The sequence below is a fragment of the Meleagris gallopavo genome, chromosome Z (assembly GCF_905368555.1).
Source record: "Meleagris gallopavo chromosome Z, MGAL_WU_HG_1.1, whole genome shotgun sequence".
In the NCBI taxonomy this organism is placed as follows: Eukaryota; Metazoa; Chordata; class Aves; order Galliformes; family Phasianidae; genus Meleagris; species Meleagris gallopavo.
Genome location: NC_139435.1, coordinates 26,875,310 through 26,902,785, shown reverse-complemented (window position 1 = coordinate 26,902,785; position 27,476 = coordinate 26,875,310). Strand labels below are relative to the sequence as shown.

At 37.6% G+C, this 27,476-nt stretch overlaps 1 protein-coding gene and 1 long non-coding RNA gene across 5 annotated transcripts; one reads left to right on the top strand and one right to left on the bottom strand.

Annotated features, from left to right (window-relative positions):
- Positions 1 to 40: 40 nt before the first annotated feature.
- Positions 41 to 587, bottom strand: LOC109363956 (uncharacterized). Its single transcript, XR_002109876.3, has 2 exons — positions 447 to 587; positions 41 to 348 (listed from the first exon to the last, which is right to left on the bottom strand). It is a non-coding gene; the product is annotated as an uncharacterized LOC109363956 (long non-coding RNA).
- PUM3 (pumilio RNA binding family member 3) lies at positions 348 to 27,270 on the top strand. 4 transcript variants are annotated; one of them, XM_085213301.1, is made up of 18 exons: positions 348 to 554; positions 1,355 to 1,461; positions 3,281 to 3,463; positions 4,480 to 4,615; positions 5,315 to 5,390; positions 6,129 to 6,222; positions 6,413 to 6,479; positions 7,047 to 7,221; positions 8,749 to 8,852; positions 9,340 to 9,418; positions 10,536 to 10,634; positions 11,675 to 11,728; positions 14,734 to 14,814; positions 18,574 to 18,716; positions 19,343 to 19,565; positions 20,777 to 20,864; positions 22,709 to 22,799; positions 27,025 to 27,270. In XM_085213301.1, exons 2-18 carry the CDS (start codon positions 1,365 to 1,367, stop codon positions 27,152 to 27,154), a joined length of 1,920 nt encoding a protein of 639 aa, XP_085069427.1. In that variant the 5' UTR covers positions 348 to 554; positions 1,355 to 1,364; the 3' UTR covers positions 27,155 to 27,270. The 4 variants fall into 4 exon arrangements, with proteins under 4 accessions (XP_085069427.1, XP_085069424.1, XP_085069425.1 ...); XM_085213298.1 differs by lacking the exon at positions 348 to 554 and adding an exon at positions 831 to 965; XM_085213299.1 differs by lacking the exon at positions 348 to 554 and adding an exon at positions 833 to 972.
- The last annotated feature ends 206 nt before the right edge of the window (positions 27,271 to 27,476 follow it).

Genomic DNA, 27,476 nt, shown 5'->3' with positions numbered 1-27,476 from the left:
GGAGGTGTTTGTATAATAGCAATCAAAATAAATGCAGCAATGTATTTTCAGTTTTAATTGTCTTAATTCTTGAAAAGAAGCCACCAAAAACCGATAACTTAATTGATGTGGAGAACTACGTGTATGGGCTTTCAAAGAGTGACGCAGATCATTTAGAAGCACACACTGTTTGTGTCTGACCCTTGGCTTGGGCCAGGCTTCAGACCATGCTCTCCATTTTCACGTTATTTTTATGTGCATGTTGTCAGCGTTCCAAGCTGTGGGAAAACAGCTGCGTAACTCCACCTACGGCTGTTCTTTTGTTCGGAATTACTTCACACACTTTCTCAGAAGTACCACCATCACCATCTGCACAGGAAAAAAAAATAATAATAATAATAATCACAGAATCACCAAGGTTAGAGAAGACCTCCAAGATCATCCAGTCCAACCAACCACCCACCCACCTCCAGCATTTCCCCATTAAACCACGTCGCACATCAGCCTTGATCCGTCAAACAACTTCTCTCCACGTCCCTCCCTCAGCTGACTTCCCTTCACAACCTCGCACACAGGTGAGATAAGCGCCGCTTTACGGCCACGGACCGCGGCCGGAGGGTCCCGCGAAGAGCCGGGCGCAACCCCGGAAGGTCGGCACAGCTGAGACAACGGCTCTGCCTGCCGTCCTCCCGCACCGCTGCTACCCCTCACGCCGTGCAGTAGCTTATACGAGCTCGGTCGCGCAGAGCACGAGGCGAGCGGGGACGGGACGGCTAGAGAGGCCAAACGGGCGTGCCGCCACTTCCGTACGGCGCTTTACGGCGGGGCGACTCCTGTTACGACACCGTCGCGCGACATCGTCCGGGAGAGTCAACGCCGGTGGCGCGCACCGCCCTAAAGCACGGCGGCGGCAGTAGCGGGTGGCAATAGCGAGCGGCGGGCGTGAAGCGAACGACCACGGGCGGGACAGGGGAGAGTCGGAGGAGGTAGGAGGTAGGAGGTAAAGCCGTCCTCAGTAGCGGGGCTGCGGCGCCCACCGCCCTCCGGGAGTTGGGTGCCGACTCCGGGATCGGCCATAGGGATCGGAGGCGGGGGTGTGCGGGCCCAGCCAGCCGCGGCCTCACCAGCCGAGCCCGGCGCTGGACTGTGGGCGCCTGCCGCGCTCCGGCGGTGGCCGCCGGGGAACGAGCTCAGCGCCGTGCTGCCGCTGCGGGCGCGGTCGGGGCTGCCGCGGGGAAGGGCTCGGGGTCGTGTTGCGGCTCTTGCCGCGTGGTGTCGTTAGCGGTGTAGGATCGGGGTCGTGATGCGGCTCTTGCCGCGTGGTGTCGTTAGCGGTGTAGGATCGGTGTAGCGCTGTTTCTTTCTCCGTTTGCAGTGTTGTCGCGATGAAAACCTGGAATAACAAGAAGTTTCCAGGAAAGAGCGGAAAAGTGTCTCGTGGAAAACAGCTGCGTGGAAAAAGAAAGTTTAAGAAAGATGATGGTAAGGAGGGAAAAGCTTCCTCGTGAGAGTTCTGACTGAACGGTTATTGTACGTGTGAACTTTATTTCTGTCTTGACCAAATTGATGAGCTTTTATGATGAAACGACTGGCTTGGTGAACAAGTGCCCATATTCTGTTTGAGCTTCAGTAAAGCACCATCTCCCATGAGATCCTCACAGATAAGCTGATCAAAGTAGTGGATGAACAGTGAGGTGGGTTGAAAACTGGCTCAATGCTGAGAGCTAAAACGTGGTGATCGGTAGTGTGAAGTCTGGTTGGAAGCCAGTAACGAGCAGAGTGCTCTAATGTCTGTACTGAGTCCAGGGCCGTTCAACATTTTTGTTAATGTGGGTGATGGATACCCACATTACCATGGATAGTTACTGGTGCACTCCCAGTAACCTCATGGGTAACAGAAAAGCAGGGGGAGTCAGTGATTCACTAGTAAGCTGTGCTGTCATCCAAAGGGACCTGAACAGACCTGAGGAGGAGGCTGACGGTAACCTTGGGAGGTTGGGTGCAGAGTTCTGCAGATGGGGAGGAATGACATCAGGACATGCTGTGTCCACCCCAGTGGAAAGCTGTGCTGTATGGAAGAAGTATTGCTGTTCGAGCTGGCAGTAAGTCAGACTATGAGCTAGCTGTGTGTTGCAGCAAAACAAGGGAGTGATATCCTGAGCTTTGTTAAACAGTGTTGTCAGCACATCAGGAGGCATGCTTCTTCAGCTGCTGTCTTAGCAACACTGAGAACGAGTCCTTTGTCTACTTCTGGCCTCCCAGCAGAAGGGAGATGTAGGCATACTGAAAAGAGTCCATTGAGGGGCCACTGTGATGACAAAGAGACAGGAGTACCTCTACTGTGAGGAGAAGCTTGGAGAGCTGGGACTGTATAGCCTGAAGAGTAGAAGTCTCGGAGGGGGTCTTTTCAGTGCCCATAAATACCCCAAGGGACAGTGCAAAGAAGAGGAGCCATGGTATTTTCAGGAGTGCCTGTACAAGAGGCAGTGGGCAAAAACTGGATCATGGGAGGTTCCATCTGAACATTGGGAAGCAATTCATTACTGTGCAAGTGACAGGCTTACCAGAGAGGTTGTGGGGTCTCTTTGTTGGAGACCTTCAAAAACCAGCTGTACTTTGTGCAGATTACCTTGCCCTGGGTCAGTCTATGTGAGCAGGGGATGGAGCAGATGGACTCTTCCAAGCTCAGCCATGTTATGATTCTGTGTCACATGCAAAACTATACTAATGGTAAGATGAAACAATTTGGAAAAAAATAAAGCTAAAGGATTGTAAGCCCTTCAGCTGTATTTGGTTGAGCTAAAATACTCTTGTTAAAAATATGAAGTTGTTGATGCTTTTTCTTATTCTAGTCTTTGTCTTCCTCCATTTAAAAAGCAAGAATTACTAGAGAGTTGAAGCCAAGTTGTGCAAAGTGGTATGGATTAGAATTGAGATAATATCTATTCAACTATCTAACATTCAAATATTGTCAGAACTGATGTCAAAACAGCTCTGACCATAAACTGTGAAGAGGCAATTGTGGCACTTGTGATTTTGGTATCTTTAATTCAGATTAATCCTTTTTATACCTGGGCCTTTATGTTGTAGACTAAAAATAGTGCTTGGACAGACAAAACTTCTTGGGAAAACTGGGCGGGAGAGGGGGACTCAGGGACTGCAAAAGAAAAAAACACTGGGTTTGAGAAGCAAAAAAACAGTATGGTATGACAAGGTAATCTGATTCTTGTTTTAATACTTGTTTGTTACTTTGAAGCAAGGTTCTAGGGCAATATTTTAATTTGTGGATTTTTTTTATTAGATTCAATTCCTTCAAAGACTTTTCATAGTAAAGGAGATGAGGAGGAAAACCCTAAATCCATTTCCAGAAAACCTGTGAAAGGAAATTTAAGACCTGGAGGAGCTAGTGTCAAGCAAGTCAAGAATAAACAGCAATCAGAAAAGCTTGCCATGAAGAGGAAATACCAAAATAGCACAGAGAGAGGTGAGTAGACCGACGTTTTTTTTTTTTTTTTTTTAAAGGCTGACTTACATGAAAATGATATGCACTTCATACTGGTTTGTCTTCCTCAGCCCCTACCTTGTAATCAGCTTTCCTAATTGACTCAGTGACTACAAGTTTAGATTTAGTCTCTACTCTGTAATGGTTTATTTCTCTTGATTAAATGTGGGGCCGAAATCATGAAAACCAACAGTTAGTTATGAGCTGTCTTGAAGTCAAACATAAAGGTGTAGTACTGAGTTTAAGTAATTTGTATGCCATCAGAATGTGGAGAAGGACCTGGGGCTCCTGGTGGATGACAGGTTGGCGATGAGCCAGCAGTGTGCCCTGGTGGCCAGGAAGACCAGTGGGACACTGGGGTGCATGAAAAGGAGTGTGGCCAGCAGGTCAAGGGAGGTGATCCTTCCCTCTACTCTGCCGTGGTCAGGCCTCACCTGGAGTACTGAATCCATTCTGTGCTCTTTATAAAGAATAATAAAGAAATTTGTTGCTTGGAGTGGTGAGGCCTTAGCACAGAGAAGCTGTGGATGCCCAACCCCTCGCAATATTCAGGGCTAGGTTCAATGGAACTCTGGACAGCCTGATCTAGTGGGCAGCAGCCCTGTCCATGGCAGGGGATTGGAACTGGTTGGTCTTCAAGGTCCCTTGTAAAGAGATGTAAAGGATTGTATGGAAGAGCCAAAGGGAGAATTCACTGGGTCTGTACAATTGAAGAGTGGTAGGCACATCTAGGGTGAATGTTCAAGCTGTGAAGATGTTTGCAATGCATCCTTTGAGTGAGCTTTGAGGAGAAGAATCATTGTTTGCCTTGCTCTTCTGGTATTCTAAAACTGGAAACTACCAGCTTAGCATGTTTATGAACTATTTGTGCTGGGAAAATGCAGACAAAGCTCCTGGCACATTAGGAATTGAAGTCAAAGAGTTAGCACAGCTCACACTTAAAGGATTCCCTTGCTCTTCTCTTCTTAACTATAGAAAATAAATGTTTCCATTTTCAGAGTCAGAATCTAAGAAGCCTAAATGGAATGACTTCAAAAAGAAAAAGAAGGAGTTAAAGCAAAGCAGACAACTTAATGATAAAAGTAATTATGACATAATTGTAAAATCAAAGCAAATATGGGAGAGTGTGAGAAGGTAATGTTTTTTTGTCTTTCGTTGTCATAAGTTGCAGTACTTTCTTTTGGTAACTTTTGTGAAGCTGTATTTTCACTGTGGAACTGTCACTGAATGACACCATTACATGCAAGTCTTCAGAGACTTCAAGCAAAGTGTGATCTTTCATAATTATAGAAATATCTGGATTTTTCACCTTTATTTTAGACTAAGATGTTTGAGGATTTGTCTTGTTTTTTGAATTATGAACCACAGATTTTAGTCTAATCTTGCAGATGGATCACTGAAAGCTTATTGTGGTTTTTAGTGTTTTCTGGAGGGTAGTCTTTGTACTTTGGGCAAGTGTAATTCAGGACTGTGGCCTTATGACAAAAAAAGGAGTTAATTTTGCTGTGCTCTAATTGCATGTTTTCTAGATTTGGCTGTAAGGCACTTAAGGATCTTCTGTATCTTAGTGGCACTAACAGTTGTGACTGCAGAGTTGAGTTTCTCTGCTAATGATGTTGCTACAAAGAAAGTATGAGAAAGTACTTTAAAGTTTGAGTATCTGGTTTGCCACTTTATTATGCCTCAGCTTTAATTAATGGCAGTGTAAATGTGAATTAGCAGGAGCTAATCTCATAATATATTTTAATGCCTTGCTTTTTAACGTAGAGATAGAGCTGAACCAAACTATGAAAATGCAGTTTCCTTAAGGTTGCTTTACTTCTCTTCCTGTAGGAAGAAATGTGATAAGGAGAAGCGGGAAAAGCTGATGAATGAGCTACAAAAACTACTTCATGGAAAAATCAAAAATGTAAGGAAAGCTAATGCCATTTAACAAATGCTGTATAACTTGCAGAGTTCACAGAAGATCCTTTTAAAAATGGTGAATTGTTTATATAATTCAATACCAACTCATTCTTCCAAAAGCTACAGAGAATGTTATTTTAGCTTTCATAAAGATTTCACACGATTGAAAGGCTGCATTTGGCTCTTAGATTTGAGGGCAGTAGTGCAGGGATGTTTTGCCAAGTCTAAAGAAACTCATTTAAAATGAAGTTTACAATCAGCCACTCAGAGTTCTGGCTGTTGCTTTATGATAGTGCATTGCAGAAGTATTGATGCTAAACCAAAAGAATGCTTCAATACAGTTAATTCACGGAATATCTAAATTTGCCTGGAAATGTATGTTGCTGGATCCTAAAGTGGTTCTTGATATGCCATGCAGAATTGAAACTGTATGGTGAGATTCATTCTGAAATTCCATAGGACACAAGAGAAAATGAGTTTTTACTCAGTACTGAATATTTCATATATGTAATAGGTGTTCTTAATTGTCAGCAATTGCAAATATTCTCTGTGTTGTTTTATAAAATATTTTTAAAGTAATAAAAACACTTTAAAAATTAGCATTCTTTAGCAGGTGGTTATTGTAATTGGCATTACGTGCTGCATGTGGCATAAAGCTCTGTTGGAGATAAAATGTTAAAATAAATTTGGTGCGTAGTATCATACAAATGCTCTAGAGTAATGGAACATTTCTGTCCTGCAGCTAGCATTTGCACATGATTCAACTCGAGTGATCCAGTGCTTTATTCAATATGGTAATGACAAGCAAAGGCAAGAGACATTTGAAGAGTTGAAAGGTATTTTTTCCCATCTGCCTTTTACCTGTGTGATACTGTGCTGTTTTCTCATAAATACTATTAACTTTATGGTGACATGATGTGTTATTCCCAGTGAGGTCTTGAAGGCCACTACAAAACCCAAAGCCATTACTTAAGTGTTGATACAAAGGAAAATCAAAGTGAGCTGATTGTTTTTCCCTTTTTCTAGATAGCCTTGTGGAGTTGAGTAAGTCAAAATATTCCAGGAATATTGTGAAAAAGTTTCTTATGTATGGGTGAGTATGAAGTGAATTCACTCATTTATCTTGCATTTTTGATTTCCAGCATGAGTGCTCCTCTTTATCTATTAAAATCATCAGTGATGATTTTTAAAAAAGCTGTGCCTCTGGGAATGTGTTTGTAACAGTGATGAGAAAGGAGTATTTGGTATTTCCTATAGTTCTTTTCTCTTTGTCAAGAAATAAAGGTACAGCAATACATAACACTAAGGAAAACATACAGGTAAAGCCCTCAAATATGTGCTTTGTGCCTTTTATGAGTAACAGTTGGATTGTAAAGACTGTGTTCACTGAAGCATAGTGTTTCAGGAAGTTATCCTTCTGTAGTTATCCACAGGTTTCTTCTCTTATGTATCTTTGATCATCCTTTATAATTTTTGTGGATGCCTGCATTTCTCTACATATTTCGTTAATATCATAAAGGTTATCCACCCTGTTGCATATATTTCTTGGTTTTTCTTCTAATACTTATCACCTACGTAGACTTTCAGAAGTGAAGCTACTGCTAAGTCACATCCTCCCTAATGTTTCAACTCCTGCTATCAATCCTTCCCTGTAAAACAGGACGAAACAACAAATTGCTGAAATAATAAAAAGTTTTAAAGGTCACGTGAAAAAAATGCTCCGTCATGCTGAAGCATCTGCTGTAGTGGAATATGCATATAATGACAAAGCCATTCTGGAACAGAGAAATATGCTGACAGAAGAACTATATGGAAATACTTTTCAGGTTTACAAGGTGACTTATTACTTTTGTTTTAAGGTGTTCTGTCATCTAATGCCCTGTGTTATTGATACCTTCCTTGTCTGCAGTATTCTCTAGTAAAATTCCTTTCTATGTCCAAATGCATTCTAATTTATCATACGTAAATGCGTGAGTAAATTGCACATTTCTGTTATAGGTTAAGATTGTATTCTTCAGCTTGAACTATGTGAAATATGTTCACTTGCGAGCTTTTTCTGCAGTTCAGTATTTATCATGCAATCTTAGAATGGCTTGGCTTGGAAGGGACCTCAGGAATCATGAAGCTCCAACCCCCCTGCCGCATGCAGGGCAGCCAATTTCCATATCTAATGCTAGACCAGGCTCCATCCAACCTGGCCTTGAACACCTCTAGGAATGGGGCATCCACAACCTCTCTGGGCAGCCTGTTCCTGCACCTCACTACTCTCTTGGCTTAGCTGGAGTTGTTACAGTGTCTAGCCTGAAGTAGTCATCCTTACTGAGATAAGATTTTGATTTAATTCCCCATTAATGCTGTAATGGCTTCTACATTAAAACTATCTTATACTGTGAGAACTGAGCGTGAGCAAGATGCACTTGTTTCTGTATACAACATGCATTTTTGGTTTATTTTCTTTTTCCAGTGAAGACTATTGGATTTGAATCCAAACTCTTGAAACCATTTAGATGCATATACCTTCCAGATAGTGGCAGATCTTTTTAAAAGTACTACCTCCTTTCTTTTGACCTACTATTTCTTTTTCCTTGCTGACTTACAGATTTTGGTTTCCTGTTAATGGAGAAATAAGTATTTCCTACTAAGTACAAAATTGTTTTCCCCAATTATTAACTACTTCAGAGTGACTTTTGTACCGCACATATTTTTTTTGTTTAGAATTTTAGAGGATTTTAAATACAACTTCTGAACTATATTGTCGTTTTTATTTCAGGTTATCTCAAGTTTGATTAAAGCATTTAACAACATTTTAACACAAAAGGCTTACTGTCTTTGTTTATGGACTGTAATTTTTCTGGGCGTATATAACCTTAGAAATTAAGTTTTACAGTGCGTTCGTTTAGACTAGATACCAGGAACCTTTAGTATACAGAAGATTTATGTAGTATTCCTTTCTCATGCTGTTCTTGGCCTGGAATTTCTTGTACTTCTAGCTTAGTTCATTGATGTATTGCCCTCTGACATCTATGTATGTTATCTTGCAAAATTTTTCTTTAGAAACACATTGCCAGTTTAGTGTGATTTTTACCAGGTACCTGCCAGCTTCATGAAGAGCTGCGTGTAATTGTCAGAAAATAGTTCAGACCATAGAAGTAGCTTTGTTTGCTAGTAACAATTACACAGATCTGTAAATGTATTTTTGTGTATAGTTTGACATATACAAAGTAGCTACACTGATAGTTTCCAGACATTTCATTTTGTTTGTGATATTGTTAATGAATTGCTGATTGACAAGGGAATAAAGCATTTTCTATGAACTCTAATGTTGGGAAGGGTATAATTAAAACTCTGGATATTCATTTCAGACACCAATTGTCTCAACATTGGATAAAGTGTTAGAAGCTCAGCCTGAGAAGAGAGAGGCCATCCTAGGTGAAATGGAGCAGATACTTATACCAATGGCACAAAAGTAAGGACCAAAACTGACTTACAGGTGTCAGTATAGTATGCACCTATTTGTTTTTGAGGTGCTGATACTTGTATACACCTGCTGATGTATATAGATGATGTATAAGAAAAACACTGCTTCTCTTGCACCTGTAATATTTCTGCATTGGGTAGCAAGAAATGATGATTTTGTCGTTAGTGCTGTGATAAGTATCTTAAGTTTTATGAAGTACCTGCCCAAATCGATTTGTCGAACTCTAAAGAACGTGGTGTGCCTGAATAAACTTCTTGAGTGGTCTTTAAGATAAAATATCTTGGTTTTGAATCTATTACTCTTGGTAGAATTTCCCACACATTGTAAATACTAAACATCATACACATCATTTGTGTTTTCTGCATACCGTGCTTTTTTTTTTTTTTTTTTGGAAATACAGTGGAAGTAGTGCTAACTTCCGTTACAACTATTGCTTTTGGAGGGCTTTTACTTATTTTCTTCTTTCCAAATACAGAGAGGCTGTGATAAAACACTCACTGGTACATAAAGTATTTTTGGACTTTTTCACTCATGCTCTTCCAAAACAAAGATCTGTAAGTATTCTTTCATTATATTTTGTTTTCTTTTGCTTTTCATTGAAATATTTTTAATTATGTTGTGAAAGTATTGCCACTAAAAGAAGATATACTGGAATGCTAGCCTTGTACATCCGATGATTCCAGATATGTAAATGGGGAGTGGTATTGCATGAACACTTAGTTACAGTGAGCTTTCACACTAATGCAATAGTATCTCACCTAGTTTGACCTGTCTCCAAGCATGGTCCATCATCCTCATTCTGCAGCTCAGCGCCATCTGAATCCAGGCTATGTGGAGTTTTCCATACTTGCTGTGTGTCTCCTATTTTCTCCTAGACTGAGATCTTGTTGTGATGAACAAAGCCAAAGATAAGAGTAGAGAGGTAGATTATTTATGGCTTAGCCAAAACGATATTTCACCTAATTCAGGATTTTTGAGTATAGTTTTCTATGGTAATTCAACAGAAAATAGTTCTGAATTAACAATGGTCTTCTATTCCAAGAGCCGTAAGAATGTGTCTCTTCTTTGTTTTTATTTTTGTACAGTCCTGGTACCACTTGAATAATCTTTTCATGCAAAGGGTAGTTTGTTTAATTTAATTCTGTTTTTGTGCAAATGTCATCATATGGAAATTCTTTTTGTAGAACTGTCTGTGCCTCTGCACATAACTAGTAATGACAGTTATGTGAATGAGCACTTTCTAGGGACTTTTGATATTTAAATGACTTTTAGTTCTTCATATTCTCTAGCTGATGTCCTGTGTGTATAAATGAATGAGCCCTTGTGGTTGTTTTTTTTCCCTAAATTAATAGTTGTAGATGTTTCCTCTAATATCTGTCAGTTCTGAGCATCCTTCTGAGAATTTTCACTAAAAGGACCACAGACAAGCTTCAGTATGGTTCTAGTTTAACACAATAGGTAGTGTAGTTTTGGAGTGGGCAGATTGTGTCGTTTATAGTCCTTGGTGATTTTTTGGAGGCTTCTTTTTGTAAGTCAAGGCAGCGAGTGGTTCTGTAGGACTGGTAATATTCTCTCTAGTGTTGTGGGCAGAAATTGTTTTGATGTCTCCACATGAAAAATTCCACAGGTTGTTCTTTATCCTTTTTTACTTAATCACCTTTTCTTCCTCAGGAAATGATAGAAGCTATCAGAGAGGCTGTCATCTACCTGGCACACACTCATGATGGAGCCAGAGTAGCAATGCACTGTTTATGGCATGGTACCCCCAAGGTAATGTTTAGTTCCTTTCTACCTAATGTATTTGATACATTTGATCTTAGATTTGATCTTAGACCCAGTCTGCATTACTGTTCACATAGAATCTTCTATTTACAGGTAGTCCTGTTTCACTTACATAAGCAAGTGTAAGTAGTAGAACTTGAGAATTGGATGCTATTGTGAGAATTCATAAAATGGAAGCATCTGCTTTTCCTTTCAGCAGTATTTTTTGTCTTAGCACATAAAAACTCTTACTAGCCATTCATTCATTCTGCATTAAGACTTCTTAATGCAGGTGGAATTGGCAGTAGGAAAATGATGGTAAGGAAGAAACAATACTTGCTTTTAGAATGTCAAGACTTTTTTTTTTTTTTTAAAAAAAGTAAGAAGAACTGTTCTTGCTGACATGATCTCTTGAAGTTCTTCAAGGTTTGTACCATCAGTTCTTGAAAATGCTGTAATGTCTCAATCTTTTTGCTTAACAAAAAAAAGCAAATACTGTAAAAAAAAAAAAAAAAGATAATTAAAAAAGAATTTGCTAGGTATTGGAGATTAGTGATGTATCTAAAAAAGACTGAGCAATGATCACAACAGCTGAAGGGAGAAACACAGAGAAAGCTTTCTCCAAAAACAAATCTTGCTCTGAGGGGTTTTGCAAGTAGAATCTCTGCTTCAGAGCTTCTGGTCATATTGATTAGGCTTCTTTCCAAACAAAGAGGTGAAGGGCATTCCTATTCTGTAAGTAACTGAAAGAAAATACGTGGTTATATGTAGATTTTTTGAAGTTGCTTCTTTTTGGGATCTCCCATTCCTAGACTAAACATGTAGATACCTCACAGAATGTCTCTGAGACTGTGGTGTGGAAAAACTCAGATTTAACTCTTTGCATTGTTTTTTGGGCGCTGACATAGTACAAATATTGGACTTCAGTGACTATTCTTAGTTTTAGGAAGCAAAGTAGAAGTTGTCTTTTTGAAGGAGTAAATAACAGTACACTTGTTCAGAGTTACTGGCATTATGAGCTCACTTGAGTTACTTTCCTTTTTGGATAGGACAGAAAAGTTATTGTGAAAACTATGAAGACATACATCGAAAAAATAGCTACGGTGAGTGTTCATTAGTTATAAATAAAAATATATCAGAAATAACTATTGTATGATTAAAGGCTGATTTTTTGTGTGTGTATGTACTTTGCTACTGGAAGCAGCTATGAGATTGCAGAATTACATTTGCAATAGTGATGGTGTACTAAATAGTCTGAAATAATCAGCAGCTTATACTAATATATTTGAAGACACTGAGAAGCTTCATTGTGTGCACTGCATGCAGTATTATTCCTCCAGGCAGCAGAGTAAATTGTAATTCTTTCTTCTGCAATGCTTTGCTCTTTAATTCGTGTATAGGAGAATTTGTTGTTTGAGACAGAAAGAAAGCAGGTATCTTGAAGCCTGTCTTTATACTTTGTCTTTATATTACTCCTTGGTCAGTTTGTTGTGACTGAAATACTTCCTCTTCTGTATAGAGATTAAAATTTAATACGTGCTGCCTGGTAAGGTTATTTGAACATATTTTTTATTTTAAAGAAAAAGCGTAACAGATTTTTAAGTGTGGGAGCTTCAAAATGAACTAATCTTGAACTGATATACAATGGAAGAAGTCTGTATTTACTTCGTGTAAGAGTCGTAGAATCAGAAAATATTTTGGGTTGGAAGAGACCTTTGAAGATCACTTGGTTCCAGCCCCCTTGCCGTGGACAGGAATACCTTCCACTTGACCAGATTCCTCAAGGCCCCATCCAGCCTGGCCTTGAGCACCTCCAGGGATGGGATGTGATTGGACATTGTGGCACAAAGTAGCAGTTGTAGTTTTGCACAGTACTATTGTTACACCTGCAAAAAAAAAATAATAATCTCTTTTTAGATTTCTTCCCTTATGGATGCTGTGATGTTCTGTTTACTAATAGCATAGTCAGTAGTCTCCAGGCTTTTTTAATCATGCAACCCTATCCCCACTATGTACATTTATTTCTTAATAATATACAGTACGATTGTAGTGGTATAACAGATACATAATAACATACACATTTTAAAACTAAAGAAGATGAGAAATGCAGTTTCAAAAGTATCTCTTACTTTCAAATGGTACAAGAACATTTTTCTCATACCCCAGTGGATTGTCTTGCACACCCAACTTTTAAGACCACTGGCCTAAGTAATGTTATCTGATTTTTCACATACAAAAATACATGTATAATAATCAGAAACTGGTTGAATATCAGTTAAAACAGTTTTGGATTATTGAAGGTTTAATGTCACCCTTATATGATCTCTCTGACATGCAAATGGATTGGGTTATGCCTGTGCTGAGTAGATTTGACTTTGCTAGATACGTGCTGTACAGAACTATAGTATGTACTTCATTTCAGTTTTAAGAAAATGCACTGTAGAAGACTTTTCGATCTCTTCAAGGATTTGGTTGGTAGGGTGTATTGAGATAAAGCCCTGGAGAGATAGGTGTCCCAAAAAACCTGGCTGATACTCAAGGCTCACTTCCTCTGCTCTCGAGGAGCATTGTTATCTCCTAACAATGAGAAAGTGAGACAGAAATGTCAGGATGCCTTCTCCAAAAGAAAACAAGAGACCTATTTACTTGGCATATAGAGAAAGCTGAAGTGATGAACTACTTTTTTTGCCTCAGTCTTTACCAGAAAGTGTCCTAGCCACACTCCTCAAATCCCAGCTAACAAAGGCAGGGACTAGGAAAATAAACAAACTATAGAAGAGGATCAGCTTTGAATCTGTCTGTGGAACCTATATGTTCACAAATCCATGGGATCTGATGATTTGCAACCATGGGTCCTGGTGGATCAGGAGAATAAACTTAGTCATCTGTATCCATCATATTTGAGAAGCTGAGGCACTCCGGTAAAGTTCCCCATGACTGGAAATGAGAAACATAACCCTTTTTTTAGAAAGGGGAAAGAAAGAATACTTGGGAAACTAAAGGCTCGTTAGTTAGCCTCCTGAAAGCTGTGCCACGGCACATAGGATAGTTTGTTATTTGGTGACAACCAGCCTGGCTTTGCTAAGGGCAAAAAAGTTTCCTGAAAATTTTTACCATCTACGGCAAGGCTTACAATGTTGGTTGAAAAGCATATGGTATCATCTGCTCGTACCTGTGCAAAGCATCCTTGTCTCCAAATTGGAGAGACATGAATTTGATGGATGTTCCACTGAGTGAATAAGGAATTAGCTAGATGGTCACACTCAAAAGGTATGGTCATCATCTCAGTGTCCAAGTGGAAACTGTGGCTAATAGTGTTAATTACTGGGACTACATACCATGTTTGGTGGCAACCTTGACAATGGGATTGAGTGCATTGTCAGCAACTCTGCCAACAGTACTCAACTAAGAGGTGCAGTCGACGTATTGCAGAAGAAGAGGTGCTAACTAGAGGAATCTCCTTGGCTCAACAGATGAGCCTTAGTGAATGTGATTCAGCAACATCAAGTGCAAGAACATGCATCTGTGCTGGGCAACCCCAGATGTGAATATAGGCTGGGCAGAGAGCTCCTCTGCAGAGGAGGCCTTGGTGTACAGGTGGATGAAAAGCTTGACATCGCCTGAAAGTAAGAACTTGCAGCTTAGAAAGGCAATGATGACCTTGACTGAATCAACTTGGGCCAGGATCCTTGAGGCTTTGGGCATGTTGGTCTAAGTGGGAAGCATCCTTACCTATGACAGGGGATTGGAGCTTTTCCAACCCAAACCATTCCATATTTCTGTGAAAGAAAATCTGAATACAATGTTCCAGCAAAGCGAATCCTATGATTTCAGATGATGATTATACAATTGGATTGGGTTAATATCTAGCATATGATAAAGCAATATAGCAGCGCAAAATGGCAGATCAAATTTATATGCATTTTTAGAAACAGGTTTCCCTTAAACCTGGATTTCAGGTTTGCTAGGATTCTCATTTTGTGAATTAGCTTGTATGCTCAAGTCCTGTTGAACTGTCTTAAGTGTTGGTTCAAAATGAATTATTACAAAATGAATTGTTAACAGAAATCGACTGTGTCACTGAAGTTTTCTGTTCCCGTCTTTGCAGGGTGAATTTTCTCATTTGGTTTTGTTGGCAGCATTTGATTGCATCGACGACACTAAACTCGTGAAACAGTTAATTATAACTGTAAGTAATTACTTTTTCCTAAAACACTGTATCAGGCATTATCTCATTTTTCATTGTACAAGAGTATGACAGTAAAAGTCCATCCACTTTTTAGAAATTATTTAAGTCCTGTCCAACTTTATTTCTTTATGTGTTGCTTTTTTCTTGTCATAAAAGAACTCAGCATTTTTTCTGCGTTTTCTTATTGAATTTGAATTTAAGTTAGATTCATTACTTGCTAAGAATTGTACATGTTCATCTACGCTACTGAATGACTTGAATATCTTTAAATTAAGATATGCTGTCATAAGTTTAAGCTCTCCTGGTAGGTGTGCTGCTTTGAAAGTGATGCCTCCAACTTTATTATGTTCGCCCATGATCTCAGATGGGATATTGGTATTATGGCAGTACAGAAATATGGCAACTTGTTTAACTGTAGCATAATAAAACTTTTTATAAAAATAAGTACTTGCAGACTCTTGGTTGGATGCTAAAGCCATAGCCTTACATTAACTAGCAAAGCCTGACATTTTACTTAGTATGTTGATTGTTAAATGATAACTAATATTTGGTATAAAAATCCTTGAAATATTTATCTAGTCTCTAAAGTGGATATAGGGGTCTGAAACATGAGAGCAGTTCAGCTGTTTTGCAGCAACTGCATGTAATTACACAATAAACATAAAAGTAGTATAATCCTGTCTGCATTTACTGTCTTTTGGAATGTCCTATTTGCCCAACTTCTTTCCAAAAATGAATTTTCATAAAGTATTTTTGCTTAAGCCACATTTACATGCAATTCTTATTACTATTATAAGTTGTTTTTACTGTTTTCACACTGAGAAAAAGGGCTTTATAATGCACAACTAATTCTAACATAAATAAAATAATATTGATATATAGGTTGTAATGTGCTCATAGCCATTCTCATGCAGTGGGTTTCATCACATTAGTGATACATGTGAATTGAGAGCCAGTGGCAGGGAGTTAAAAATGAGGGAAATGCTTTGCATGACACTTTCATGAGAAAATGACAAGGCTTGCTTTGTTTTTGCTTGGAACTTTGTGCAGGAGGTGTTGAGTTTGTTCACCCTACCAGGGAAATTCTTCTCAGAGTCCCTTTCTCTGAGTGTGGTAAAGTGAAAGCATCTCATTGTGGAGGTGATTTGTGATTCTCCGTTATAGAACCTGTGATCACAGCTGGTTTGCAAAGTCCACTGAATGATTTAACACCTTTGGGCAAGTTTCAAACAAATAAGCCCTGACAAATCAAAGCTATCTTGCATCAAGATCATTGATGAATTTCTGTATGGTGTTTCAAGTGCTTTGCTCTACGGAATGTTTATTAGATAAGATACTGTGCTTGGTTTTATCTTCCACTCTGTCACTTAGCACTTGAATAATCTGTGTCTTTTCCACCACCTGAGACTTCCTGATAATATGCCAGATAACTGAATGTTTACTGTTTAGTCATCATACTGGACAGAGAAGTAAAGGAGAATGTGGGTAGGCAACTTATTCTTGCAGTAGCTTTTCTGGCCAGCAAAAGGAAAAAGACATCAGGGAAAATGAAAAATTTATCAAATGAGATCAAAACTAGCTCTTAAGATGGGGAATGAGAGCTAATGTCTGAGGAAGAGCCAGAAGCATTAAGAAATCAAATATTGAAGTATATTCTGTAAAAGAATTGAGAATGTAATATTTTCTTTAAGACAAAATTAGAATTCTGAAATACCTTTTAAACTTACCTCTCTGTCCATACTAAAAACTGAATTAATGTGAAGAAAGCAAAGACTTGGGGAAGAGAAAAGCAACACTTACCAGGTCTTTCTTTTGTGTGTTTTTATTTTTTGTATGTTATAAAATGCATCACTTGTTGTATTGAAAGAATGGCTGGGAATTTTTTAGGTAGAGGGAGAATTGCAAACTCCTGAAAGCCTCAAAGGAAAGTCTTTTCTTATAATTTCTTAGCTATAGGACCTTAATCCTGGACCAGATAATTTATATTGCTTTAAATCCTCATATATGATTGGAATTATATATTGAATGTTTGGCAGAGTTTAGGATTCAGGCAAATTTCAGTGGGTAAGCTCTTGTTGGGAAGTGACATTATGGAGAAGATTCCATTGAAAGGGGTGCAGTTGTGTCATTTAGAGTTTCTGCTGGTACTTTCTACAGTTCTGCATTGAAAGCAAGAAAATTCTGTAATTAATCAGAGTTACAAAAATAGTGGGGGAAATGAACTTTTGTAAGATTTAGAGATAAATGTTTTTATTATGTTAATTAACTGTGTTATAGCTTGATTTCAAAGTCTTTTGCATTTGGTTCTATTAAGTATTTTCTTTACCTGTTCTAAGTTTTGAAATACTTGAACATCTGTCATCCATGTAAAATTAACTACACATAGATCTAATCTCAGTGTACACGCCAAGGAGAAGGGGGCTTCCCCTTTAGACACCCTTTCTTCTGTGTTGGAATGGGAAGATTGAGTTAAAAACTAAAAAACTACATGAAGTGCTGCATCCAACTGATGCTCATTACAGTTTATGAAGATTTTTACCATTTCCTGCCAGCTTCTAACCACCTGTTCCTTTCTCTTCCCCCTCAAAGGACAGTGTCAGGGGAGGTAGAGATGGTAGGAAACTGTTTCTGATGGAATTCAAGAAGGGTCTGCAAAATAGGGCTAGTCCTATGTGAGCCACAGGTTAGACTTAATGGTCCTTGTAGGTTCCTTCCAATTCAGGATATTTTATGATTCAAAGGCAACTAACCAGGCCTAGTGTTTATTAGGGGAAAAAAAAAAAAAAAAAAGAAAAAAAAAGTGATTTAAATCATTATCATTCAGTTTCTTTTATAAGCTGTTGCTGAAAAAATTACCAAATGGTGGGGGTAGAGTGGTGAAGGGGTTTTTAAGGCTAGTGGCACATAGAATGTGCTGGAAGTGCCTAAAGCCACGTACAGTCCTCCAATTTTTAAACTTTTAGCATTTATTTATACTTCAAAAAGGAATAAATTGATGGTATACAGAGTTCTGAGAATACTTGTGTAAAGCGCTGCTGTATGTAGGGGTCTTTGTCAAGAAGGGGGTAAAAATGCAAGTACATAGAAACTAATACAACACAAATATTTCTTCTCAAGCCCTCTCACTGTACAAGGGTATAAGGTGCTCATTCTGAAGTTTACAAAATGGTTTTATCTAGCCGCCAGCTTTGGGGAAAGCCCTGTGTTTTCTGCTAGTGCTTACATAAACTGCAAGTAATACTGATGGTGCTGCCAGCAGAAGTTGGATTTGTTCTATTAATGGAATCTTTTTTGCTATTGGATCTTCTCTGATTCCCTTCTCAAGGACTGTCATCACTGTCTATACAGCTATTTGAAAGTCAGTATGGTATCAGTGATCACTCTTGGGTGATGTGATAGATGATCTTTTGTATGTTTGGACTACTGAGGTTATCACTTCTACTCAAATCATGTCTGTACACAATTATGATGTACCAGAATATGTGTTGCTGTTTGTACTTGTGTGTATTAATAAACTTGTTCTTTCATAGTGTTTTCTAATCAGTGACATTGATGAACCTGTCTTAACATTAACATTTCTTTAGCTTCTGCAAACATTTTTTTTTTTAATTTCACAAGTAGATATGAATCTTATGTTTTTAGTTTAGTTATGTTTAAGTTTTCCTTTTCTAAGCTTTGCATTTGAAAAAATACATAACTACTGGTGACTCAAAACTATTATTTCATTAACGTTTTATTGCTGTTTATTCACTTCTACAGGAATTAAATGCTTCCTTGCCCAGTTTAATTTCCAACAAACATGGAAAAAAAGTCTTGCTGTACTTGCTAAGTCCTAGAGACCCTGCACATTTTGTTCCAGAAATCATCACACTTCTGCAACAGGGTGATGGAAATGCCTATAGGTAACTGAGATATGACGTTCTTTTCCCTAGGGTCCAGAAGAGTTCATGCAACTTTCTCTAATGATAAATTTAATTTTATTGAAATATATATGCAATAATACATTATTTATAGTGTATAAGTATTATAATTATATATCAATCTGAAGTCCTTGCTTTTCTGGTTTTTGTTTAAAGCTTGTATATGATGATTGTTTGAATTAGATTGTTTGCTAGACCTTCAGATATTGCAGATAAAGATTTAAAATTAATGTTTTTTAAGCCCCTTATCTTGTATTGATATTGATGCTTGTCAGGTTTTGAAGCTGCTACAATTTTAAAGTGAATTGTTTGAGCAGTCTCTCTCAGTAGTTGCAGTTACAGAATGAACAGACAGCAGATGGAGGTTAAATTACCATTGTTAGTGAAAAACTTACTCTTGTGAAGTTTAATGACAATTTTAGGCTTTATACATTCTTACTCTGTTTTCTTAAAATGTGTGCAATATTTAACTGAATGAGAAACAATAATTATTTTGATCTTTCAATAATTTTTAGCTGTCTCAAAGAGTGTGTATGTTCTGAATTTATTTTTATTTGACATGCATACAGAGCAAATCTTCTGCATTAATTTGCTGTCTCTTTCATCAGTAAGAAGAATACTGAACTCCGCCACCGTGAACTCCTGGAAGCCATTTCCCCACCTTTGCTAGAGTATTTGCAAGAACATACCCAAGAAGTAGTAATGGACAAAGCCACCTTTGTCTTGGTTGCTGACATCTTAAGAACAGCTACTGGTGACATTCGGCCCACACTAAATGCAATTGCTAATTTAGCAGCAGAAGAGCTGGTTCCAGGTGGCCGTGATGGGCAGGTAATGTAACAGGACGTAAGACACTGATATTTTGCAGTGCATTTTCTTATGCTTTGTTACTAACATGAAGTCTGCAGATTTTTTCCTTAATGTAGGAAGCCAATGAACTTCTACAATAAACTTGTACACTAGAAGTTCTCTCACTTTGTTTTCTGATATGTTCCTTTAATAACTTATTATGTGTATGTAATAGTGAAGGCTTGAGCTAGAATTTCATCTGAATTGGGAAGCAAGATACTCCCTGGTCTTGAATCTTCCAGAACTAATTTGAATATTCTGTGGGAAAGTAGCTGAGAGTCATGTAACACAGGCAGTTAGTAACTTCTTACAGTTCATTTAGCTATTTACACTGAGAATGATAGGGCCTCTTAGCTTTCAGGAATTAATATATTCATGCAAGGGAAGATCGTAGCTAATAGCCGGTCTGCAGTATGAGTCTCTTCAAAACAAACATGGGAACCTTTCCACTATTTTCCTGAGTTAAAGTCAGTGACAAAAGTCTCTGTAGACTAGAAAATGGAAAATGTTATGTAAGTAAGATACCCTCCAGATTTCTATAGTTTTGCTGAATTGTCTCAGCCTTCCTGAGTCTTGTAGTGTCCCTCCTCCATAGTGCCTATGGAATATGGTAATATAGGTACTTCAGGTAAGAATAGAACTGTTAAGACAGTTTATAGATGGAGGAAGAATGTTGAAAATATCACCCATTCTTAACAAATTAACTAGATTTCTTGCTTCTCTGCCACCCCCATGAAATGTCTGGCTTTATACCCAGACATTCTAGAAGCACCTGTCTTCAAGCTCTTGTTTCCAAAATCACTTATCTCTGCTTTTTAAGATAGGCATGTGGTATAATTATGGTATAATGAACTAATGCTTTTTCTGATTTTCTGTGAGCTGTACTGTGGTGACTTTTGGAATCTATGAAAATATAGAAAGTATAAAACTTCTTGTAGAAGAACTACAGATTCTGCTAAGTCAGCATTAAGTCCTGAGAGTGGTGGATGAGATATTAGCTGATGAGGAACAGCAAATACAGTTAATACTACTGAAAGTTAGATGCTGCAAGGCAGAATAAAAACAAACTGCTAATTTTTTAAAAATATTCAGATATTTGCAAAGGAAGAAAGAAGTAAAGCATGCAGGCATTATAATATGGATTTTGAAATGTCACTGTATAATTTATTTGTGGTTTTTTTCCCCTTTTAAAGCTTCATATTGCAGAGCATCCAGCAGGTCATTTAGTGCTGAAATGGTTAATAGAGCAAGATGAAAAAATGAGAGAGAGTGGAAAAGAAGGTATGGTAGAAATTCAGCCTTATTTGATCGAATTTGTACTTTTATGTTATCTGTAATATAGCCTAAATAAGATTGCTCTGTTTATTTCTATAAACCTATTAATGAAAATTTAATATCTTCTAAGATCATTGATTTTGTCTTTTTTGCTGTTCTGAGTTGTTTCATGGACAGAACATAAAAGGCACATTTTTCTTCTACAAAGCAAGTACTGATGTGTAGTTTGCAGATTTGAGTTTACTGCGTATTTGGGCAGTGTTAGTTTCTGTGCTTAAAGTATTTTATCTTCGCTCAGACACACAGCAATTTAAAAGATACTAATAGAGATAGTAAAGCTTTTCTGACAGAAAGCCGTGTCTCAATACTGCTTGTGAACCAAGCTGTAATCCATACTGTGTTCATTAGTGCTGCTGAGGTACTGCTGTATGACTGTTCCTACAATAATTCAGGCACAAAAATAGGACATCTTTGCTGTTTTATATCCCAGAAGGCAGAGATTGGGCACAGATGTTCTCATCTTAATTTAGCTTTTTGGAACTCATTTTATTATATAACTGCAAAATCTTTGTGTATGTGTATCACCATATACTAATAGAGATTACTTTTTCTCCTATATAAAAAACTTGAAAAATGAATGCAGATGGATGGTGTAGGGTAAACTACAGAGAACTTCTCTTGTGCATAGAGGCCTTTTTGTTGTAGAATTATCAGACCTGAAATACCTATTAATAATTACTGTGTTCAGCCTTCTGCTGTTTCTTTGAAAAATGAGAGATCACTGAGCTTTATTAAATGTTTCTGAAAGGAGGCTGTTCTGCTACTTCTTTTTGTAAGTGAATTATTGGGTATGTTCAAAGATGTATTTTATCTGAACATCTTTTGGAGACTACACTAATTGTTATTATGATGGTTACATGACTTAATTTATGTTTGCAGTATATAATTTCCACTTTAAACACGAGTTTTTACTTTTTGTTTCTTTGTCTTTCACTGAATTATGGGTCACTGAGTATTGTTGGTGTGATTTTATGGCATCAGCATTAAAAAAACAACCAAATTATGATAACGCATGGAACAGTGGAATAAAAACTAACCTGTTCTTCATTTGGAATGCTAATCAGAAGTCACAGTGAAAAACAGCATTTGAGTGCTGAAGTTCGGGTTACCTTTGGTTACTTCCTCTTAAATTTGCCCAGCTTACAGATTGTAAGAACATTCACTCTCACGTTCAGTTCTTCAAATATAGCTGTGTAACTGTGGTCAGCTGTGGTTCTTTCTTTTAAATGCATCATTAGTGTAATGGATCTGCAAGTAAGCTTAGGCTTTCAATCCTACTGAAGAATTTGTGCCCTGTAGCATCAGTATAGTTGAAGGAAACATACTCTACTTTTGTCAATAGAGTATTTGCTCTGGATTTTTAAATAACTTTGTACAAATACTGTTTCTTCAATTGTAGAGTTGAATGCCTGAAAACAGCATTTCTCAGCAAATATACATATGTAATATTGCATGTAATTATCTCTTGTATTTGTGGTGTTCCTACTTTGGAGTGTATGCCTTAAGATATAGATAGCCTTTGAAATAATTTGAAAAAAATGAAAAGTAAATAATACTTTATACTAGTAAGCTGTCACACAGTGTTGCAACTGGCTAAATTTTATGCAATACTTGAAACTAGTCAAAAGCCTACAGACATATCAGTGCATTGAATTATCTTGAGGGATAATAACTTCATGAACACATAGAGGCTAAAAACTATTTGCTTAAATTGCAGTTGGAGAGAATTTTTAACTTGCTTCTTTATATAAGGGTGCTATCTCCCCCTGCCCCTCTTCTTTGTTTTAAAGGCTGCTTTGGAAGAACACTGGTGGAATGTGTTGGTATTGAGAATTTGAAGACCTGGGCAGAAGTAAATCGAGGTGCCATTGTTCTTTGTTGGTATGTAAGGCTCATGACTATTTGTTATTAGATCTTAGTATAATTTCTTCAGCAATTATCAGTTGGCATTATGCTGGCAGAAATTTCATTTTTTTGCCACTGGTAAGTCTGCAGTGGAAAAAGATACTGGAAAAATTCAAAGCTGTATTTCCAAGGTTTCCAAGGGCTTTTCTTTGAGGTTGGGCATCTACAGCTCTAGGAAGCCAATCAATATTGGAAAAATAATAAGATTAAAAAATTAATTTTAAGTGTACCTACCATGTATTTACAAACACAAAAGGCTTAAAGGAGGATTCCACAAATAGCTACATTAAAATAACTTACCCTGAAGTACCTGTGACTGGGGTCAGCTTGCACAAAATGCAGGTTCTTTTTCTATGTAATTTGTTACTTTGTCGTGATGCCTTTATTATGGAGCCCAGGTATGTTTCCATAAAAAGATAAGTGTTCAGAACAGATCATTATAAATGATGAGCTGACTGGCTTGCAACTTGGAATTAGTTAATGATGCAGCTCTGGAGATCAAAAAGAGCACGCAAGAATCAGATTACTTACACTATCACTTTATCATATGCCAACAGTGGTATTAATTGTTGCTGTTTTCACACTGTAACTAAACGTTAGTGTCCTCACATAGGCTTACTCTGAGGCAGAATTGGCAAACAATTCAAACAGACAAAATGGTTCTGAAAATGAAAACACCATCTCGCCTTTTCCACAGCTACTCCCTCTCGTACAGTTACTTTAGGTTCCTTGATGTTTGTTTTCCATCCTTGCTTATTATCTTTGAGTGTGGATACTTTGACATTCCTACACTTTTGCAATGTGAATCAAAAGGTGTTTAACTAATACGAGTCTTACTGCTGAAATCTGAGTTTAATACTAGGTTTATTTAGTCACTGCCATTCAGATTATTACTGAGAAGAAACGGTATTAGAACAGCGGTTGCAATCCAGATTAAAAAACAGTATACACAACATCACAGTACTCTTATAGATCTGACTGTAAAGATAGTTCTGTTGTAAAATTGTAATGCTTTTTTTGCCTCTTGCAAGTTCAATAAATGCATCTAAAGCCTATAAGTAATCTAATCCTCCGCACAGATGTTCAGTAGGGATTTTTATAAAGGCCTGTGCACTGACAGTGTATTAATGCTTGGACTTTTTTCTCTAACTTAAAACCGAGGAGAGTCATTTAACATGTGATGTTGCTGGTTTATGTACTAACATATTTTGATTATCCAAATAACATTTTGAAGTAAGTTAGTGGAATTTTTTCCATAAATCACACTTGAAGAACTGTTCAGCTGTTGATGTGAGAACAGCTTTTCAATAGCTTTTGAACACTTCTGCAAATATGTAAATATTTGTTTTGTGTTTATTATAGAAGACAGCACAGGAACATGCTCATGTATGTTAGTTTATGCAAATTTCTCTTAAGAATGTGAACTTTTACCCCTCTCTGGTATTACACATGTCACTGTAGGGTAAAGATTTGACAGGTGCTCTGTTACCAAGTAGGAGACCTCATCCTCTAGACAATCAGTCAGACACTTTTCAGAAAAATTGAACCTCACCTAACTGGATGAAGAGAAAGTGTGAGGTGTGGTTTTGTTTTGGTGTATGGTGTTTTTATTCTATTTGGGAATTTTATTTTCATCTGAATCCTTTGTAGTTTGAAGTTCTTTCAAGGCTGGATGGCTTTTAGTTTCATCTGCCTTGTGTGCATGAGCATAACCAGCTGTTTGTTGAATTTCATGTGACGCTTATTTAACTCAATAATACATAGTAATTAGGCCTGTTGTTTTTTTTACTCTATGTATTGAAGTAAAGAGGAGTTATCTAAATCATACTACAATGATAAGTCTAATTTAGTCAGCATTCCTAATAAAATCATTGCTTTCTAATATTAAAAAAATTACTCAAGTCCTTTTATCATAAAGGAACTCACATCTCTCTTATAGAGGTAATTTGCAGATGCTGCACGTTCTCAGAACTCTCGTTAATTTTTTGTTCTGTCATTGGCTTTTTTGCATATCAGAATTTCAGAACTGCCCATTCAGTCCACATGAAGCTTTTGGCTCCCTGGTCATTTAAGCACATTTGACCAATTAATGTGCAGCTTGTTGAGTGCAGTGACCTGCTTAGATACCTGGTACATTTCAGACACCAGCCTTCCATTTCTTTATTAGTTTTTGACTTTTGTAAAAGAATTTGGCACCTGTTTCTGGCTCTGCAGATGTTACAGCAGGGCTTACTGTAAATCAAGTTTTGTACACAAAATGTCATAGGTGCTATTTTATTTATATTTCTATTATCTCTGCTCAGTATTTTTTGAATTTGTGAGTGATATGTTTCAGGGTAGGTACACAAAACTATTTATTCATTCTGACGTGTCACTTCTTTTTAAAATTGTAGAATTTTCTGTCCATACATAGACATCTGCTTACCAGAAGAACTTTAAGGAAAAATAAGACTATATTGTCTTCTGGCAGCACTGTGAGACATGCAGATGTTTCATATTAAAAATAGTGTCTTGAAATATCTGTAGATACTAGCAGTTTGAAAGCAGCTTTATGTATATTTGTACAGATGTTATCAGATGAAATTCAAGTGACTTTGCTAAGGAGACAAAACATAAATCTCTCCTTAAGCACCAGTAGTTTGTTGTCTGCTTTACTCAGTTCAGTTTGATATGTCTACTGCTTAGAATCATAGAAGGATGTGGGTTGGGTGGTACCTTAAAGATCATCTAGTTCCAATCCATTTGTTATGGGCAGGGACACCTTCCCTAGACCAAGTTCCCAAAGCACCATCCAGCCTGGCTTTGAAGATCTCCAGAGCTGGAGCATCCAGTTTCTCTGGGCAGCCTGTTTCAGTGCCTCATTGCCCTCTAAGTAAAGAATTTCTTCCTCATGTCTAATCTAAATCTAGTCTTCTAGTTTAAAGCCATTACCCTTGTAATGTCCCTGCTTTCCCTGACAGAATGTCTCCTGCTTTGTTTGAAGCCTCCTTTAGGTACTGAAGGGCCACTACAGTCGTGTTTATAGAGTATGCAGGAAACAAGGTTTTACGTATCTGTATGTTTGAGTCAAATAGAATAATTGTGAGGCTTGTAAAGACTAATAGCATCATGCAGCCTATTTGGTACCAGTACACGTGTGTTTCAATTTGCTTCCAATCTTAGTTTAGTTCATGCGTGTTCAACGTAATGGATTGTCTGAGCTGCACTGAGTGAAGAAGAATTGATTTGTCTTGGGCTGCATATACTTAGGCTGCTGTTAAAGTAATGTCTCCTGTTTAGTTTCATAGAAGCTACAACAGATACAGTGAGCACAATAACTGTTTGGTAGAGCAAATTTTCAGCAGCAAAACACTATTTTTCAACATAGTCACCACCATTAGCTATACTTTTTTTTTCTGGTAATGGTGTGAGGTAGAGATTAGGCTGCAGGTTGGACATACCTGCTTTATTTATTTGCCATTGCAACTTCTAATGCTGTTTTGGATTGCATGCATGGATTATATAAAATAGTAAACTTTTTAGGCAGTGTTCACTCAACACTTTGAGTTGGCAAACTATATGTACCATTCTTTCCACTACTTCATATTGTAATAAAACATTTCACTATTACATTAAAACACTTACTACTACCTTGAAAGAAGGAGAGAGAAAGGCAACCACAGTCTAGATTGAGGTGGAAATACAGAATATTATGCTATTCTAATAACGTTCTATAGCTTATTATGGATTTCCTCATTTCTTATGAGGAAAAGTTAGCTAGGAAAGATTATCTTCTTTTCCCTGAAGGTAATGTCTAGTAAAGAACAGACCTACTGAGTTTCTGAATCTTGCAATAAAGGAAGCGCATAATTAGAATATTAAAAGTGCTTTATATGTATTAAATGTATTTGACTCCATCCGTTTTTAGTATCCACATTGCAAGAAAGACAGCAATAATGAGAGTGAGCTTGATACTGGCTGTCCCAGACATGCACTGATAGCCTTGCCTGGCAAGGCTGTACAGAGGAGGGCTGGTTAGCTGAGAGAAGAAGTAATTATGTTCATGCTTTTTGAAAGTTTTACAGCTTTCTCTAATAGGGCAAAATGTTATATTCTGTTGTCTCTTGAAGTAGTTAGTTTCCATATGCGGACAATTTTTCATATGAACTATATATGTTAACTTCTGTCATCTTGTTTTTTTCCCCATTGCCTCTTCTTGTAGCCTTCTCCGAAGCACTGATCAAAAAGTGACAAATGCAGTCAAAAAAGGACTGAAAAAAATTGTTCCAAAGTTGAAGCTGAATAAAAATGTAAAAGGAATAGAAGCATTGCTGGAGAAATTGACTTCTTAGTGTACACAAAGCTAAAAAGATCGGTTATAAGTATGCAATTAACTGCCATTTGGTAAGATTTTTGGTCCATGTCTGTATTCTAAGCATTTTTTAATTAAATCATTTTGGAAACAGTTTGTCTCTTGCCCTCATTGTGCTGTGTGTAAATGGTTGCTCTTAGAAATAGAAATCTCAAGATTTAAGTGTTTGTGGAAACTTCTTGACATTCATGATGAAGTTAAATCCTAGTAGTGTACACAGAATTGTTTTGATACCTGTTAAAATCTGTGTGCCTATCATGTCCTAGTTAACATAGAAATGGAAGCATCTGTTCTGGATCTAC

Coding starts and splice junctions, on each gene's coding strand:
- PUM3 (XM_085213301.1), top strand. CDS start 1,365: ATGAAAACCTGGAATAACAAGAAGTTTCCAGGAAAGAGCGGAAAAGTG. Junction 6,223..6,412: donor GACATTTGAAGAGTTGAAAG/GTATTTTTTCCC, acceptor CCCTTTTTCTAG/ATAGCCTTGTGGAGTTGAGT. Junction 18,717..19,342: donor GGTGATGGAAATGCCTATAG/GTAACTGAGATA, acceptor CTCTTTCATCAG/TAAGAAGAATACTGAACTCC.